The sequence below is a fragment of the Daktulosphaira vitifoliae genome, unplaced genomic scaffold (genome assembly GCF_025091365.1).
Source record: "Daktulosphaira vitifoliae isolate Bord-2020 unplaced genomic scaffold, ASM2509136v1 Scaffold_5, whole genome shotgun sequence".
NCBI lineage: Eukaryota > Metazoa > Arthropoda > Insecta > Hemiptera > Phylloxeridae > Daktulosphaira > Daktulosphaira vitifoliae.
This window is the reverse complement of record NW_026099576.1, coordinates 15,863,850-15,885,146: the sequence shown is the minus strand read 5'-3', so window position 1 is coordinate 15,885,146 and position 21,297 is coordinate 15,863,850. Positions and strand designations below refer to the sequence as shown.

The 21,297-nt window shown below is 30.7% G+C and overlaps 1 protein-coding gene across 2 annotated transcripts in view; it reads right to left on the bottom strand.

Annotated features, from left to right (window-relative positions):
- The window catches only part of LOC126908074 (tRNA dimethylallyltransferase), a 52,839-nt gene that overhangs the window by 16,034 nt on the left and 15,508 nt on the right, over positions 1 to 21,297 (bottom strand). For both annotated transcript variants that reach the window (XM_050689919.1, XM_050689920.1), the window contains exons 2-4: positions 12,375 to 12,512; positions 9,748 to 10,541; positions 6,814 to 6,958 (exon numbers count right to left, since the gene is read on the bottom strand). In XM_050689919.1, coding sequence (XP_050545876.1) covers positions 6,814 to 6,958; positions 9,748 to 10,541; positions 12,375 to 12,512 — 1,077 coding nt within the window. The remainder of the gene's footprint in view (positions 1 to 6,813; positions 6,959 to 9,747; positions 10,542 to 12,374; positions 12,513 to 21,297) is intronic.

Sequence of the window (21,297 nt, the reverse complement as noted above, 5' to 3'; positions counted from 1 at the left end):
TTAAAACATAAATAAACAATTTAAAATGTTTAATACATTCCATACGCCTATGTAAATTTTGATATTTTTTGGTGTTTTAAACACACGCTGTTGTTAAAACCCTGCGCGTTTAAAATGTAACAACACTGAGTATACCTAATTATTCGAATATTATTTGATTACGAAACGTTTAAAAAACTGATACGACAATCGGTTGGAAAATCTAGATGATACACACGATCAACCGAACAAACACTTCCTGCCAATGGAGATGACATTTTTCGGTCGTCTCGCTGGAGTGTCGCCAAACGCGTGGGTACGTCAGCCAGAGCACGTGGTTTACTGTCTACGTCCCACAATTCACAAACGTATTGTGAACACATTATTAAAAAAATTATAATTCCGTCTAGAGGTTATGAGACATTGTCGTCATCGTACCCGTTGGATGTGAACATTTGAACCTTGAACTATAATACGAGCGCGAATATTTAGCTAGCACATTCTTCGCGTAGACATATTTCAATAAGCTTTTCATCTGCTATTTTATAGGCACATTGAGGACTGGAACACGTGTCGAATTAGTGTTATCAATGAATGAAAAGAAATTGAACAAATTTATTTTAAAGTTTCACTCCTACGCAGTCCACTAGCTACGAGTTGTTACATGTATTACAATAGTTCACATTTTATAAATTAATTCGTTCGCAGTACTATATCATTTGACATGACTTTTAATAGCCTTAGTACGAACAGCTTAATGCCAAACGTGTACAACATCACAGCGACCATAATATAAATATAAATATTGTTTCCAAATAATAAATATCAAATACAAAATATGTTTTAAAGAAACGAAATGTTGGAGTCTCGTCGAAATCCACGCCTACTGCCGGACCCAACATAAACTATTATGTTAATTTTATTATATTATTTATAACTCGGAATGTGTATCGAGTTGCAATAACGACAACGTAGTATACAGTGTCGACGAGACTAGAATACTATACATTATAACTACAAAGGCACATAGAATCACGGTCGTTTAAAATTTCATAAAGGTGCTTAATATTCGAAACAGCATCGTAAAAGGGTCATCGTTTTTTTTTTTAAATTGTTCTAATATGTATCTAATACTAACAAAGAAAACTAAACGCTTCAATCTATGTACCGTGGTATATATATATTAAAAAGTCGTCATACACATGTCTTTACATCTAATTTATTTTATACGTCTAAATAAACTTTAGGAACATTTGCATACAGACACAAACAATAAGCTGTTTTTTAACTGAAAATTCAATAGGTGTTTTATTATTCAAGTAATAACGTTTTTGACATTAATTTAATTAAAAGTTAACTGAATATTTCGGTCAACGCTATATAAAATTATATTTATTCTCAACCAATCGAAATATTTAAACCTATAAGCTATTTTTACAACGATGGGGAAAAAAGTATAAAAATTAAACAATCGTCTTCAGTGTTTTGATCGAATTGACAACAGTGAAGTAATTAGGGGATGCTATAGGAGACAAACGCCCCGAGTGATTATTACATGTCACATATTCTATTAATGAATAAAAGTATGAATTTATTAATTTTTTTTTATCGATAGAATTTTAAGATTTTAACATCTGGTACAACAACTATAGATAAGATTTGTAGAAAACAAAGCTATATATTATCTATAGCCTTTTAAAAAAAAGGTTTCTGATTGGTGACTTAAATTTAAAAAAAAAAAAACATAAAATTACAGAGAACTATGGAAATGCAACTATTAAATGACAAGAAATCGCATGAAAAATGATATGGGCAAGAGTGTGGGGTAAGTGAAATGTGACAGTGAAATTAAATGGATAATATCGGAAGATGATTTGATTATGAGATAAATGCATAAGATAAGAAATTTGTGCGTTTAAGGCGTGAGTTACGTGTAGGAGGAAATGAATAAAAAAGTATATGAATAGGCCGATGGGCACACTAGATGTAGTGTGAAGAAACATAATAGTCGCGGTATTTTATAAAAAAAGTTAATTAATCAAAATAATAAAAGAATCTTAATATGAACGATGATTGATTTATGAGACCCTATAATTAAGTAGTTAAAAAGTATTGAAATAAGTATAAAATGTATAAGTTTTTTTTTATCAAGACTTAAATATATGCGCAGTTGAATTGTAGTTTATTATTAGATCTTTTGAATAAAAACGCATGTTGTTTAGGAATGCACTCCTAAATTTAAAAAATCAAGAGTATATTGTATACGTTGAAACTGAAATTAATTCAACATTTGTCCAACAATTATAATACATTGGACAAAATGACCTTGTCATATTTTTGTTTCTCACGGATAGGAGCCGTACATTACTAATATTACTTCCTTTGTATACAGAGAATTGGTCTTATTCATTATTTGATTTTTATTTTAAATACATCAACACAGATATCAATTAAAATACTTTGACTCGAAGTTTATGTTACATTAATTACAAAAAAACATATTAAAGCGAAAAAAAATTACACTATAACACAAAGTATGTCAGTAGAGTAACTATCATATCAAAAAGTAATAAAAAAAAACTCAACAGTTGGTTTTTTAAATCTTAAAAACATAAATGTCAAAAAAAAAATTATTCTTAACGAATTGTGTGTATCTAACATAATTAGAATATTTATATTAAAACAATTATGTTGTTACGCCCTTAATGGTATTAAACACATAAAATGTTGGTCAATAACAATAGTATTAAATTAAAAAATTATTTACATTGTTAGCATATTCCATGTTTTAAGATAATTGATAAATTACATAGCAGATTCACTATTATCAGTTTAACACGCAGCAACTATTTGTGGCCTAACCGTACCCGTCTGAATTTATTGCTAATTTTTTTGGGAGGTCATGTTCGATGATAAAATTCACAGAATATTCTCCAACCGGCCGCAATGCTTTTAACGTTAGATTATTTATTTACAGCCTATACGTTAAATATAAAACATCCTGTTGCCTTTATATTTTAAAGGTTAATGATTTTTGTTTCGTTAGTTGATTTATGTAATTATCAATTCATATTAAATATTCAACCTAGGCATAATAGTTAAAAACGTGTAAGAGAAGATTGAGGAATTGTTATGCATGAAAAAAATGACACATAAATTTAAACATATACATTATGCTAAATAATCCTTCGAACATGTCAGACCACTAAAATAACTTTGCCAAAATAAACCGGTTTACTAAATATATACACGAAAAATGCAGGCTAATGACTAATTTGAATAATTTATATACCATCTTGAAGCACCGCTTTTTTCAGAACAATTATTTATTTTATACTCCAAAGAGTATATCAGGTGAGAATATAATATCATAATTAACAATCTCCAACGCTAAGAAGTTAATTACATTGTTCCTAGTGCATAGAATACATAATAAACTATTTCATAATTTTTTTATGCAAAAATAGTCATCCATTCTTAAATGTAAAATAATACATAAAAAGATGAATCATATGGTTAAACATTATCTAAGCAATAATTTTTTATTTATTCTTAAAACATTCCTATAAGATCAAATATTTTGACAGTCGTGGAACTCAATTTTTAAAATCAAAATGGCATAAAATGTGTTACAAATACATAAATATTACGATAGCTAATCGATTGTCGAACTGTGATAAACTATAACTATTTATGAAGAATTATTTTCAAGCTATAAAATTCAATTAATATACAGGTAGCAGTAAATGTCTCCCCCGGTGGTGTTCCGTCAAGAAATAGAAAAAAACATCTAATAACAAAGATTAATTCAAACAATTAATGTGTAATATAAACAATGTATATGTTAAGTGTTAATGTTAACATTAAATTAAAGCAAAAATTACCATTTGTAAAGCCAGATGACACGAGAAGACTAGAAATAAAATGGTTAAATGTTTAGATAAATTATCATGTATAAAAAATCACATAATGCTTTTGCATAACTAGATATAATATAATTCTAAAAATATATGTTTTTATCCGAATATTATTAACAGTGTGAAATTTAATTATCCAATGAAATCAGTTTGCACAATGATATAGAAATTCTAGTCAAAATTAACTAAATTTAGCGCAAAACAAGGAACGCTGTAGGCAAAAAAAACATGTGCTACTTTTGGTTTCATTTTTTTTCCTTGCAGCGAACGGCCTACTGAACAGTAATAATAAGTACTGTATTGTAGTCATGTGTGTGTGAAACGAGTGCGAAACTGAAAGTGAACGTCGGCGGCGTGCGAAAGGGAAACCGTGTGGTGGCGCCGAGTGAGTATATAGTAATAATCATATAATAGAAAACGTAAATTTTAATGAGGTAATATTTAGAATTATTTAGGCGTTGCTATAATTGAAAAAATATTAAAATGAAAAACCAGTGATGTAAAACAAAACGACCGACAGTGAAAATTAAGGAAAATTTGGAGAATTCGAGTTGAGCACACGTTGAGATTATTGAAGTGGTGGGGGGCCGTGGAAAAGCGCGGGCAAAACCAATGTCGTGTCCTTGATCCGCCGGTCGTTTCGCCAGCCGCGCGCGCGCGCATATACCAACAGCACAAGGGCGTCGTCGGTTCGGCAATTTTTATTTCGGCCAGCGTCAAGGTCGGTCATCAGAACTAAGCACGGGAGGCGACACAAGGGAGAAGTGTACAAAGGGGAGACGAACAACGAGAGTGGCAAGAATTTGTTGGCGGCCCCGGCCTCCACCGTTATGGCGCATTTACGCCACCACTGTCGTGCTTCCGTTGGTTCCTTTGTTGAGGTGGTGACGGATAGACAAAAACAAGATATATTAACAATAATCATAACATAATGTACAGTTATAATAATATTTGATTTGCCAAGGACCGACAAACTACCCGGCCGCAACAGAACACAAACGATGTTCTTTGAACGGAATAAAAAACGATACAGCCATATGCAAATGATTATACTATGGAAAGGGATAAATAATCTTAATGATAAAAATCATCACGAGAGCCCATAGCTTTTTTATTGTTATTACCATATCAAGATTTTATTGCGGACTATTAGATATGCATAAATGGTTTTTTCTTATTAAGCCTATTTTAAATATTTTAGAATAGTACCCATTTGATTTACCTACTAATGACCAGGAATTCAAGCGTAATCTCATAAATTTGTAAAATTAACATTTATTTTAATTATGCTCAATAATTGAATTATCATAAAAAAATGTTTCCAAAATAAAAAATTGTGAAAAATATGGCTATCCACTGGTCATACGCGTTTTTAAAATTACCTTAACTAAAACAGTAATAGAGTACACAATTTATGTGAGCTCGCGCTCGGTTACGTAATTTGACGACATTTTGAACTAAAAATACATTCAGACTAGTCTCTTCCTTCGGTCGATATAGTTAATATTCTTTCCGAACTCATTCCTATTCACGTACAACACCGACTTTAAGCATTTCAATAAATTAAATATAATGCTGGCAAGGAATGTCGAAATTTAAAACTTTTCTCCCGTTTTTTTTTAATGATTATTATAAAGATTGACAAAGAAAAACAATAATGAAACTACTACATATGTTCAATAAAAATTTTACAGATGAAATACTGTTTTAATTTTCTACAGCACACAACTATACATAATTTTAAACAATTAATAACGACTTTTCGTTTTCAATGATAATCATTTTATTTTGTTTTTAATTATAAGATTCACTCATATCATCATAAATTAATACGAATGATGAGTGTAGCGTATTCCCAATTATTAAACTAAATTCACATTTTTTTTTCGTAGATTTAGGGTTAGATGCACTTATTTTATAATGAAAAAAAAACCAACAAAACGATCCAGACAGATACTTGTGATAGTCGATCTTTACGGTAAATTAACACTAATGTACAGATAGTATGAACTAGTGTTGGAATTTAACCTTCAGCGTTTGTCTAAGTGAAAGAAATTATTTATTTTATCCCAATTTTATAAAAGAACGTTTATTTTCATACTGAATACTAAAATCGATATGTAAAATAATGAGCTTCGTCATACTGATAAGTAAATGAGTCAGAGCATAAATTAATCGAGATAAATCCAAATAGAAATTACTAAAATTGTACTACAGAGGGAAATGATATTTATATTTTATACATTTTATATAACTAGTTAGAGACAAAAACCGAAAGAGGCTAGTTGTTGTTGTGACAATGGTCTTAAATGGCCTGTAAAACGCACTGAAGAAAAGAAATTTTATACTCCACAAATTTCAATATACATGAAAGATAGTAAAAGGTTAAGTGAAAGTGAATACTGTAACCTGTTATTATAATTATAATAATAACAATAATTAATTCCCTACTCTTAACACCGGAAACTACCCGCTTTATAACTTCATTTTACCTTATATTTTTTAATTAAAAAAAAAAAAAAATACAAATACAAATATCAATTGTAAATCATCATGTGTCAATTTTGGTATTGTACTTAGACATTTATACATACATTGTTTATATTTCTACTGTTATAATGAAGTAAGCCTATTTAATGTTGATATCTAATGTTAATTAAAGTTTTATAATATAAGAAAAAGATTATCTTAAAAAATAAAAGTATAATTCTTCTGCAATTAGATTATGATATATTATTAGTTTTGGTATTTAATGGACTTTTAATTATTTATACTATCTAATAATGTAGACACATCAAAATCAAGACTCCTATGTTTTGAATAACGTACCAGATTCGAGTAGTTTATAAAGGTAAACAATTAAATAAGTTACATAAAAACACGTTAACATTTTTTCAATGAAATCAACGCAACTTACCATATCGGATGTTAGCCACATTATATGAACTTCGCGGAATCGAAGAGCCATTACAGGAGTTTCAGACCCAACAACTTGTGTCGTCCTTTGCTCTTTTAAAAAAACACTTTGCCTTCGTCCCTGCATCAAATATACTTGTATAGACCTAAAATGCAAAACTTTTAGTAACACGCAGTCTATGAAGAACCTACGTTTAAACATCATAATAATTATGATTTTAAATTCAAGTATTTTACTTGAATTTAGGGCATGCTTGTACATATTAACCTTTGGTAGGAACTTAAAGGTCAGATGATTTAATAAAAGCGATAAAAAAGTCTCGTGGTCGGTACAGCAAGTCGCGCGACTTAACAAAAATTAGATAACAACAAAAAATATCAAAACGAATAATTTTATCTACCTCATACTGAAATATGTACCACTTCCACGACGTCAGCCATGAGAACGTCTTTATCGTAACAACCTTATCCATCCAGCAGAGCACCTCATTAAACGCTAGCAATATTTTAGTATTTCATTGTATCAACATAAAATGTATTATTCTTAACAACTGTTTATATAGATATAGGGATTTAAATATATGAGTCAGACGTGAATCAAAATGTAGGAGGAACAAAAGTTTTACAACAATAAATAAACTAGTGTAAAGTTTCGTATAAGGTCACGATAATCTCAAATGTTTAAAAATAAAACCTATGACATTAGATACATTACTAACTTATAATTAGTACAAAGAATAAAACTGAAGAGTCTACAATAGCTTACTCAATTTTTAAAAGGTTGCGGAACGGTAGAAACGTTAGTATTGAATTACATCTTAACCTTAAGCGAAAGTAAACGGTAATCGGGTTTTGGTAGGGCTTTGTGATTTTAGCCACGTGCCATATTAGAACGACCTTATTTAACTTCTATAGATACTACCACCTCATTGGATATTATCGACATCTATAAATTGGGTGTGTTGTCACAGCGGTCTTCCGAATGATCTTCAATAACACACGAGCAAACAAATTTTAGTCATCAGGTGTAACACCAATGACAAAGTCTAAAACAAACAGAGTCAACACGAAAAAAGAGAAGATAAATACGTTGATGGGAAAATAGTTTTATGTGTAAACAGGTGAATTTATGTAAGGTTATTGACACACAGACACTATCAAAACCACCCACAACATAAATACACCTATTTATACTTTTATACGCTATAACACGTCCGTATACTTGACGTTCTGTGACATTTAAATACGAACAAAATATTACACGCCGATAACATTGATTAATTTTAAAAACAAAACAAGCGGAATTTCAAGCTAACTAAGATCAAAACAACAAATGAAACCGATGCTATTTATTAAAAACTATTTTAGTAATTTTATTACGACTACAAAAAATGTGTGCGGTTGCCGCAGCAGAATCCAAATCTTTTGGCGGAAGTAAAGGCGGGCCAACTATTGACACGCGGCACTAGTATGACAATTGCAAGAAAAAAATTTCACAAGCATGCCGACAAGGCATTAACATAAGCACTAATTTTTCCTAGAAATATATATAAATATTTTAATTTATGATTACTCGTATATTCAGAACATTTTTTATAGGTTCAAAACAGTATTGTTACGAAATTATGATCATAAATAAGGGATTCAAAAATTACAAAATAATAATGATAAAATAAACACCAATTTCTATTTTTTATGTATTATGAGCGCACTACAGTCTTAACATCAATTTTAACGGTGTACTCTAAATCCAGTAAAAAAACAATAAACTTCCTTCGACGAACATACAGCATAAATAATTACTATAATAATAAAATTGCCATAAAAAATTATTCTAATGGAAGAGCTTAAATAGATATTTCCAAAATCACTTTAATATTTACAAACATTATTTTTAAAAAGAGTTTTCTTTCTATAGAACAACAAACGGATAAACATTAACCATGTAAAAACATTACAAAACCACAGTACAAATACTGATACAAAAACAACGAATAAGATTTATACCTTTAAAGCACAAACATTTGATATACCAAAAACAATAAAAGGATCAAACAGAAATCATAACTTTAAAAACAAAATGAACATATTTTATAAGAAGTATTGTTAAAAATTACAGCACAAGATATAAAACCTAAATTAGGTAATAACAACAATGGATTTAATGGAAAACACGTATCTTTCAGCAACCGGATAAGAATATAAAACAAGCCCAATTAAATTTGATAATAAACAGTATTTAATTATTTTACTTGCGTTAACACGAGCGTAACAAAATCGTGAAGTACCGTGAAATAAGTGTTCATTTTTACATTGAGAACTCATTAAAAAAAATTAATTTGCAAAAATAGCAAATCATCTGACGCAAATTTAATGATAACGCACTAAAAACACAACTGCAGATATAATCTACAGACTTAGATCAAATAGGAACATAATCTTAAATTTTTATTTATTTTTAAGCTAATTAATTTCATTAGCCAATTAAACTAATTATTAAAAATCAAAATTAAGTACGCATTCATTAATATTTGTTTGCTAGTTTAATAGATTATTAATCCAGTCTTTATAAAAACTATCTACTAAATCAAATTTAAAGTTTTTAAAAGAAATATCCAATATTCCATTACAATTTAAACATAGCACACAAATTCCACATTTAAAAACGTACTTAATTTGTTTAAATCTTAGTAATTGAAGATTTTCAATTTAAAGACAGTATTTCATTAAAACCACTCGCAAGAAATATTTTCTACCTAAATAAAATTGATTAATGTAAAAATCCGATTAGATATATTTCAAAATAATAGCGCATTACAAATAGAATTTTATTATCTAACAAAATTAAATAATATATTGAGTAAGGTCCAAATGAAAAACATCAAGCGATGAATAATAACAACCCTCTGGACACAACAATGTTGTTGCCACTCACCTAAAAACTTTGCGAGTATTGTGCGGATGGAGAGTGTTGGCGGTCACTGGGTCGAAATAAAATGCATGCAACTTGAGTCTTTCTGGCGATAACAGGTCGACGACAGTCTTTTCATCGTTGACCAACAGCGCCAGCATTATACGCTCAGCCCTAATCTCTAGTTCCAAGTGCAATTTGTAAAGTGCCTCTTTGATAACTACTCCATTATCGTTTGAATCTAAAACCAACTCATTTAAGCAGTACTCCACGTCATCTTGCATGAACGGTTTCCGGTCAGCAAGTCGACAGTCCTCAACTAGAACAGCAAACTGTACATTTTCCAGGGTTGACCCCTTTTTAAGGGTCTTTTTTATGGCATTCAAACAACGAACACCGTGCGAATACATTGCATTTAATTCACACTCGACTAAATCACTATTGAGATGAACGGGAAAAGTCTGATCCTCAATATCAACGAAAGTATTGCGGTACAGTTCGATTGATAAAGCTGGCAACATATTCTTAACGAAACGTACCGTTTCTCTCAACGTTTCTAAGTACAAGTGCTTAGCTGAGTCCAAGTTGTCAGGAACTGGTACGATGTCGGTAGTATGCCGAAACATTCGATACTGGCGAAAAGCGTTCAACGACAAGTCAATCTCCTGGTTGGATAAGTCGCAAGTCACGGTTTCTTCTGGTTGTCGTTCTTCATTAACATTATCGGGCAATAAGTTGTCATAAATTATGGATTCTACGTAATAACACGTTCCTCCCACTAAAATTGGCACTTTGTCCCTCGAATAAATGTCATAAATCTGTATTAAAATTGTTAAGGATAATTAACTGTTATATCATGTAATTAGACCACAGCCGTTAAAGAACATAATATGATGTTAGGAAAAAAATCATCAAGGGAGTCGTCACGTGAATCCTTTACATGACGCAACAAGACAATCACAAACAAGGGAAAACACTTTTAGGGTCTCTGGTCAATAAGTTTAGGATGGAATTCTCTATACATTGGTGTAACGATATTATCTGAGGGTGGCATCGAACGTGACCAGAGTTCTCACAAAGCGGCTTTTAAAGCTAAAGAGGTGACTCAAAGCATACGGAACATGGCAATTATTCCATGGAAATTAGGGTTAGTTCGGACTAAAGAATACGATCCATTCGGGGTGCCCGGCGTAGTATTATTGACAGACACTTCAATTAAAATGAAGCAATAAAAGGCTTCAAACTAATGTCTAATTAAACTGATTTATAATAAATAATGTTAATATTGCTTAACAGGGCGGCATTGTATTGGTAATAAAATCGTTAATGTAGGCGTAGAACAATTTCGTTTTTCCGCATCAAACACATTTATTAAATTTAAATGACATTAAATATTGAATTTATATCACAGTTAGATAACCGTAGTTGATACAATCAAACGAGCAACTGAATTTTAATAAAACTTTTCACGGTCTTACCTGTAATTTTACGGACATATAAAATTATTAATTTTATATTAATTATTTTTATATAAATTTAATTTTAATGCACATCTATGGTCAAATTTATTGTTATTTTGTAGCTGATTATTTTTTATCGTGCTGTCCAATGTAACTCTCTATTTAATAATAATAATAATGAATATTTCATCGACTAAACTTATTTTAATTATGTATGAAGACAATAAATGATAAAATTATAGATTATTAAACGTATTAATTCATACTCATTTAACTGACTTTAGTCATCAAGCCTTGAGTATGAAATTTATTTTAAATTCTAATCTGCAAATAAAAATACTATTACACGAAATATCGACTTAAAAAGAAAAGAAATGATAAACTCTAAACTCAAAGAACATGAAATATAATTAGTTAATAATAATAATTACTTCAAAGTAATACTATTTTCTCGGGATGAAAATATTATTAGATTGCAAAAAGAATAATTCTTATTACATCTATCGATTTCAATACTTAATGAAATGGAAAATTGGTTTTAAGTATTGTGCTATAGCAATCTACTGGCAATACCGTAAATATTCCAACAAAAAAGGAATTTAAAAAAACATTATTACTGCGGCTGTTTAAAGCAAAAACTAGATAGCTGTTACGAGTGTTCTTGACATTTTTATTTTATGAATGTCTATGCGTTCTTCTTATTGAATATTACACTCGCACCCTATTTTGTTTTTTGCTGCACAAACGTCGCCTTGAGGCATATCACCGCCGCATTGCACCAACATATACTCTGTCTGCGGTCTCCTCTCGACTCGATGATTGTTTATTTAATATATTTTTTTAACTTTTCAAAGAAAGTTCTCCTTCATATCAATAAGAATAGTTTCATCACAATTATACGGTCAAGTAATGTAACGGCCGAAACATAAAAATGAAAATATCTAAATGGACCTCGTGAGAAAGATGAAGAATACAAATAGCGTGAACCGTGACAACATTTTTGAGGATCACAAAAGAACTTCATTAGAGCGACCCGTTGTTGATGATTAAATAGTACGGAGTACGAACAAGAGTTTCTTAATAAGGGGCCGGTGACCCGGTGGGACAGTTTCTTTCTGGAACCTTAAAAAAATTCTCCTAAACAGATAAATAATAATAATATCATTAGTTATTTCGGAAATATAAGGATACAATTTTTAAAGTTTGATTTCTGTATTGGTGAACGTTAAATTCTGTACTCCAGTCCACAGTACCCATCATATAGTGAGTGATTCCTTGCATTTCTTCTTCGGTCGCTTTATTCGTTGCCACATCCAACCCCTTGTACACCTGCAAAATAATAGGTATCGGACTCAGTCGAACAATAATATTTCATAACTTTTTTTATTTGAGAAAACAATAAGTGTCGCCGTAGTAGTTTTAATGTTTCAACATTGTGGATCGGATGATACAATAAAAAATATAATCACCTAGTCATAAAAAAAAAAAAAAAGAAACTTATACTTTAAGGGTTGTGCAAAAACGAGGAGGTTTAAAATAGGTTGTTGTAGCAATGCAGCACACAATGCAGCGATGGGAAATGGGGTTGTGCTGGCGGCGCATAATGCCATATTGATCCGTCTGGCATAATCAAGGGCATGAGGGAAGGTCGGTGTCTGTCTGGCTGTCGTCGGCGGCGGCGAAAACTTGTTGCGCTACAGTCAGTCATTGCCAAACGTACACGGCTCTTCAATACCAGTTACCTCGCAATCTCTCAACACGAACAGCCGACATAAAAGCGTTATTCATTTATAATTGAATTAGCTCCGCTTGGCGCATGTCGTTGCTCTTGATAAAAAGGTGAAAACTTTACGAGTATCAACCGGCAAATAGACAGACATTATTTGTACTACACACGACGCCCAAACGATGTCTTCTATTTAGGTCAGTTGGAAAACGTGAATATCACTTAAAAACAATTACAATAACAATTCGTACGAAAAGACAATAAAAAAACATCACCAAAGCACTCGTACCGCATCAATATTTAATACCATTTACAAACGAATTATATCAATAACATATTAAATTCGTAATTATGTATCGCCGAGTGTGCTTAAATAAATCGTAAGCAAAATGTTGGAGTCGATATAAACGAGCATGAAACATCCACAATACAATACACAAATAACGAGCTTTTCAATGTTATACACTTTATGGAGGGGACCAAAATAAATACATAAAACATCAAACTATTAAAACAACAAATCAAGAGAGTAATGTTAAGTATCGTTATTTTCATGATTCTCAAAATAGTAGCAACAATCACAAACAACTTGGTACTACATATTTTTTTTTCGAACAAATGCGTAGCACACTTTTTACCACCACCCACCCACCATAACCTTCACGTCTTTGCAGACGCGTCGTCGTTTGACATAGAAAGATCAATACAAGTGAATTTACAATGAAACCACGCTTAAAACACATTATTATTATTTTTTTTTTTTAATGAACGTGACGAATTATCGACCATAAAGGCGGACAGCATTTTAACATAGCCAAAAACTATACATAAAGACAAAACGAATCTAGAATACGTTGTATCTAAATCTATTTTAATTGTAAATTTGAATAAACACAATATAAATAGTATACATGACATATATAATTTAGGGTAATATTCTTATAGTGTTAATGGTTTTGGTAATTGTTCAAAGCGTCATTTAGTTTGATGCGTTTGTTATTATTTAGTCAAAACATTTACTTAACTCAATTAGCATACTATTCACCAGACAAAACGACAAACGGCATTCAAACAACTCAATTCACACTTGTAATAACGCAGAGACGATGAACTTTGATTTTTGCCAATACAGCAAATATAAACTGGAGAATTAACAATAAGATTAACAGCTCCGCAATTAAACAATTCTCAAAAATATTCGTTGTACGTATTTATTTACAAAATACACTCCATCGATAAGCTTCATGGTAAGTGTAGTACTATAATAATAACAACGGCGGCGGTTGTGTGTATATAATTTTGATTTTCTATGACCTCGAATTACGAGTTTCTCTCTCCTTCGTTGCTCCAAGTGGTGGCCTACTGTAACGCAATTATTGTTGTAAAGTGGCGTTCATTATTTGCGATATTTTTGCAATGGTTTTTGCAAAAACAGAACAAGAAAATAATCGAGCGAGAGAGGAGAATGATAAAAGTAGAAAATAAAAACCAAGACTTGCGATCGAACGGACGGAGAGCGGAGACGGCTGTCGTTTCGCAACGGTGGTTTCTTAACATCCGCCGAAATGATGGCCACGGACCTAGACGAGCCAGACAATATAGCACGACGGCGGTCGAGACGATAGTGTCTGACGGTTAAGGCCACAAGGGCAAGCCAGTGGCTTACACTCTCTCAAAGTTATACATAATGGCTCATAATGGACGTCGCGATCGCTAAAATCGCATTCACGAAATATTCGGAGACGACTCCGAAGGCGGTCGCGGCGGCAATTTCTTTTTGTGCCCCACTGTCGCGTGCAACGGTTTGACAGTAGACAAGAAACCGCAATAATTATTCTTCACTGACGTTCCCCCAAAAAACTAGCCTCATACGTGAAAACTTTTGTTGGGTTAACTGTATTTCTTGCAGACTATCCGGTTTGCGGAAAAAAATTTTTAACGGACTTCCACGTTACTTTCTATCAGAGTAAACTATAAAATACTGAAAGAGTTTGACAAATATTTTAATTTCCCTTCGCCATTTCTACTCAAATCTATATAGTATTTCTACTCTTTGTTTCGAAATGGTCGTTTCCAGATACTATCAGATTAATTAAAGTATACCGTAAAATTTAATTAAATATTCTTTTTAATTGACGCCTTCTTCCAACATAGTAGTTGTTGTAGGTATTCGACAATGATTTTTTTAATCGTAAGGCTGAAGCTTAATAGTTGATAGTATAGTACATGTTACTTCACTATTTTTACCAATAAGACTATACGGCGTTATGACTGTACGATTACTATTAAACAATTAGCTGGCTCATAGAAATACGTCTTTTCTTTTTTATTAACAAGTGGTCATAATTTACTAAGGTAACGATGAATTATAAAATCGTATATACACGCGTAACTATTTCATTTAGATATTAAACATTGACAGTCCGTATGAACATTTCGGTTTACGGTTTTAAATGACTACCGCCCAATGTGCGAGTACAGCCAAGAGAACACACTGACACGTGTAGATAATATTACCGGGTTAGTATATGTTGGTCATTGTACTCCGGGCTTTGACGTATGTACTTATAGATTTATCGAACTCCACCTACAAAACTATTTAAATATACAAGGGCCAGGGGATATATATAATCTTGCAAATAATATCGACATGTTTATGAGTATGCAAATTCAGTATATTATTTATTATAATAAATATAATAAGAATAGTTCAGTTAATCGGATTTTGACGAGTCTTAACTACCAACAATAGCTCGACAAACTATTCTATAAATCATAACCATTGTTAAATATTATAAAAATTAATACGTTTTATGAGAATTTTTATTGTTTACACAAAATCCAATTGATTTTGCAGAAATTATATCGCTTAACTCGTGTGTATTTCACACACCTGGGGACGTTATTTGCTTACCTAAAATGTTGAGTTATCAATTTGACCCTCTAGATACATTTTTACTGGTCTAGACCATTCAACATCCACATAAGAGATGAGAGATCTCTCATCCCGTCCTGTCATGATATCTATGTGTGCCGAAACAAAATTGTAACGACGCCCGTGTTTATACCACTAAAATAAATGGATACCATTATTGTTCATAATTAAACTATCAGAAACATAATTGTTTTGAATGAAACAACTGTACACGAGACGAAACAGCAAGATTTACTTGATTCTATACTGTTGTTAGGTCATCATTTCATCATAAAACGTTTATGATGTAACTTGAAAAAAATAAACCTACCAAAATTATAATAACCGTTAATTATGTAAGTTTACAACACTTATTGAATTATATAATATTTGGTTTGATGAAATTTGATTGGGATTCTTTTGACGTGCAATGGATAGTAGTTAGTGTATACTACACATGACTCTAATGTTCAATGATCACGTTATGTAGTAGAACTCGGACGATAAATCTACAACTATAGAAAAACCAACTAAAGACATTTGCGATCGTAACACACCGCTGAACTTTTTTAATTTTATTATATGAGGTCAAATACATAGGTGTAAATACATAGACAATAACTATGGTGGATATTTTTTTTTAATACCACACACGCTATTGTCAACTTCTTTGGAATTATATTATATATTTATAAAAAAAAAAAACAAAAGAACTGCGAGATAACGACCAATCGTGGTTATTATCGTGACACCTTTAATACTTTTGGCTTCAGGCTAGGAATGCGCAGATAACGTTCCTTTGACGGATGCAATATCACCACGGGATATCGCGAATATCAATATTTTTATACGAGACGAACGAAAAAGTTATTAGGTTAGATTGCTACAAATCGCAACATGTAAACACATATTGAATTCTTAGGTGAACAAATTCAATAAAATTAGCAAATCGTGAGTCATGTTACCCCGACATTCCGTCTATAAGTGATTTAAAATATAGTTAATAGTAGTGAATAAACGACTTCTCAATTACAATGATAATTCATTCAAATGTAAATTTTATAAATTTAATAAATAGTATTTTTAATTCCAAATTATAATAAACGCACGATCTAGATCGTTGTAACCACAATTGTTTTCAGTTGGTATTGGCATGTATATATATATATACATCCGGTACATTATACTAGTAGAATAATTTTAAATAAATAAATAAATGTATTTAACTGTAAGTGTCGTCTCTTTAAATCACTATTGTGTTGAATGCACGACACGATTTTTTAGATATTATCTTCAATACACAATGGCGTATCCAGTAAATTTCTCATTGAAAAAATTAAAGCTCTATACAAAACTACAAAATAGGATCTTGAATTAATCTGAAAAACAACCTACATAAATTGTCTTACCAAGTCTCCGATTATCAACATTAAAGAAAAATATGCAAGCATATATTTTAGGGTCATTAATTTATTGATAGTAAATTTTATTTAATTAATAAGAATATATGTATAATTGCTGAAATGAGAAATCTATAAAAATCATATCAATTTCATTATAAATATTCCCTTGAGGCACAAGTTTCATGAATGAGATTTTTTTTATTCTTAAAATTATGACTTGCGTTTATGTGCTCCATTAAAATGTTTTATTATTCTGGACAACCTCATAGATTTCATTTAAATACGTCATTTTGGTAGGAAGAATTGCCATTAAATGACGATAAAACCAACATGTTCTGTAAATGTTCCGTTTTTTAATGCCACCGACACACAACAACTGTTCTTAAATTTTAAAACCCTACAAGTTTTAATACTTTTAACCGGACAACGATCTTCACGGATTTTAAATTTTATTATGAACTTCAATAGTTCAACTTTCATTAACAGATAATAATAATTTTAATTGATCTAAAATATGACTGATTAGAAGGAAACGATTATTGTTAGACTGTAAAACTTAAATTTTTAGTACTGGTCGCAATCACTAAGTCAGTTGATAAAACCTCTATGACTTTAATGATAATTTATACTAAAATCGCAAGGAGTGGCATGATACAGATCAATAGAAAGAAGCTTTACGGTATAACTGGATCAGTTCTGAGGAATGCAGAAACAGACCCCTTCCTCGTCCCCCGCACCACCCCCGCGTAGCCTTTTCGGCAATGTCGCAGAGCGACAGGTCACGCCGCCGACCACCGCCAACAACCGGTCTGCCAGGCGCATACAAAACCTAGACAAATGGATAAAAAGAGAGAGGGATTTCCATTCAATTTTGCATATAGCGTACCCGCGTTACCCCATCGATACGCTATTCACTCCCCACTACAATAATTGTACGACCGGTCGGCCCAGTTTTTTGTGTTGCGTTTTTTTATTAATTGCAATAACTAACCGCGTAGGGGTTCTCAAACGAAACAGGTCCTTGAGACATATATTATCTCAGACAATTGGCCAAGGTCATTAGCCGGAATAACTAATATTCTTATAATCGTATACGTTAACGGATAAACAATCAGAGGTTTTTGATCATTAATTTTGACAAACAAAGGTTTCATAAACCTCCTCTATGTTTTACTGTAGGAAACTATAGAAATAAAAAGATTTAGGTTTAATCGTCAAAAAACTATAAAATACAAAACAAAATTCAATAACAGTGATACATTTTATTTAACTTTTTAAAATAAAACAAAGACAAAAATATTATTAGAAATTAACTCTGAAGAAAAAATAAACGGATGCTTTATAACTTTCAAATTATTTTGCTGCCCACTTTATAAAATAACATTGTAAATTATTTTTTACTTCAACAGATAAAAGTTAAATTTATGAGAAACTATTTCCTTACGCTTGAATAATATGAATTAAAAGTGTATATCTGCAAGTTTAAATGAAAATTTCATTAATTCTAATTTAAAAAAATGTTTGAGGCAACCGAAATCTAATAAAATAGCATTGCATAGTCGAATATCAAGTATTAACATATTATCCCAAACTCTACTGATTAAACTGGTTTTTATACAACGAAATTCCTTTACGTGAATGCGAACAACGGAAGTACAATGTACGTTTTTAACAATCACCGGGGTATTGTTACATTCTATAAAACTTGCACAAATCAAAATTAAATACACCGCGGTTTTCGTTTGAATAAGAATTGAGGAGGGCGTTTATCTTAAAGATTTATTGCCCGAAAAAAAGAAAAATGTTTAATCAAATAAATATATTGTCATTTTTATCAATAGGCCCTTCCAGACCAGCGGGTTTTCTTTAAATTGCTATTAAAAGGAACTCGCGAATTCTTTCATAGAATTTGCCACAAGTAACTATAACTATGGCGACACGTCCAGGTGTTCGCACCGGTCAGTAACAATCTAAAAACATAATATCACCAACTAGCCTACTTTTACATTGTCCCACAGAATGAACTTCGTTACCAGTGTAATTTGGCGCCTCGTACATATATTAATAATAAGGTATAATTGTACATTCATATTACACACCTCAGTAAACGATTTAAATCTTATATTGATTAGTGATTTTGCGGTATTAATAATTTAAAAAAAAAAAAAAAAACATCATCAGAACCACATATTTAGTGGAATGAACAAATGAATATTTTATGCTTTTGTTCAGTTCTCGAAAATACACTATTCTATTTATTTCTTTTCTTAAGAAATCAAAAAGTTGAAATTTTAAATCCGATAATAGAAAAATTTGGCACACTAATAAAAACAAATTTTTAATTAAATACGGTTAAACGAAAAAACTGTTTTTAAGTACTTTTCAAAGTAAATAACAATAATCAGATAAAACTAGTAAATGCATTATTTATTTTTTTTACTAAATAAATGAAACAACAATTTCTAGAACTAAGTTATTCATAATTTCAACTATATTTTAAAAATAATAATGTAAAAAATTTAATTAGCTAAAAACTAGTATTTGTAAGATATAATTATTATTTACGTTTAGAATTCAAATGGTGATAAATTAACTGATCGTACTTAGGGTTGCTGTGTAACTGGTTGTACTGGGGTAGGTCCCATAAATTTCGGAAAACACGTGACGAAAACGGCTTTATCTCTGAGAACGATCTTAAAAAAAAAGGTTGTCATGATTTATTGCGATTCATTATTTCTACATGCAACAGGAGGAATGAACATGATCATTTTATGTAGAGAAGTTTCCACCACAAGTAAAAATAATAATTATCTTCTACACAAAAACATAAACTTGCCTTTATGACTCTCAAATCACTCGATCGAAAATGTTTTTTTTTTTTAAGAAGATTCGATCTCTATTAATTCGGATCATAAACCTCTGCTGTTGTCGCAGAATATATGCTGCTCTTTCATACTCGGTCACCCCTATAAACTATAAACAAACGAATGGAGAAAATAGCTAGTAGCTTTTTACGACTTTTAATTCATTTCCTCCGAACAATCATATGAACTTAAAAACTATTCACGTTATTTAAACCTTAACGGAGTTCACAAGTTTTTATTGATCACAAAGAACACACTATAAAGTTATTGTTTTCACAAATTGTAAACGATAGAGCCGTTTCAAATTCAGCTGGTATCAGTTGGAGTGTAACTAACATTTTTTTCACTAGTTTTAATCGTTGGCCAACCTCTCTATGAATAAATTCCTTTAGAAACCACCAGAGATTCCATAATCCCTATTTACAAATTACCTCAGATCATAACATATTATAGACTTTCATTGTTATTTATATATTTAAAAGGAAATATATAAACAAAGCAAAACAGAAATATATAATATTAATTAAATGATGAAGTATCAAGACAGAATTCATAGTTTCGTCCTTGATGACTCTGACTCCACTAAGATAAAATGATGTCTTTTGAAGGTTTAGTGATATAAATACATACGGTTGTTTCTATCTACATCCGTTTAATTGTCAAAGAGAACTAGGGTCATTGCTTTTATTTTCATCTCAAATGGACATTAATAAAAAAAAAGTACTTAACTTTATAATTATATATTAAACGTAGAATGAAGATTTAGTTTTTAGTCAAATAAAATAATAACTCAAATCGAAGCTAAAAATAAAAAAATGTACAAAAATTAATAAAAATTAAAAATGTAACTTCTGTCAACCGAATATTTTTGCCATTTATGTTAAGCTGAGAAAATATTAGTTTTATAATAATGTATTGTAGTATGATTTTTCATTTTATTAATAGAAAATGTGACTTATTGAGCATAACATTTACTTTATAAATTCTCCGTAAGATTAATGTTCATAATTCATTACGTGTTAAATACATGTGTATAAAAACAATGAATTGCAAATGTGTTTATAATCAACTACACATAAAGTAAGCAATGCTAATAAAGACTGCATGTGAGATTGATGTAATTTATTTCTCATCAGTTAAAAACCAAATAATTAAGTAGACGCAGCATATATTTGATGGTCACGGATAAGGTTTTTTGTGCAATAAA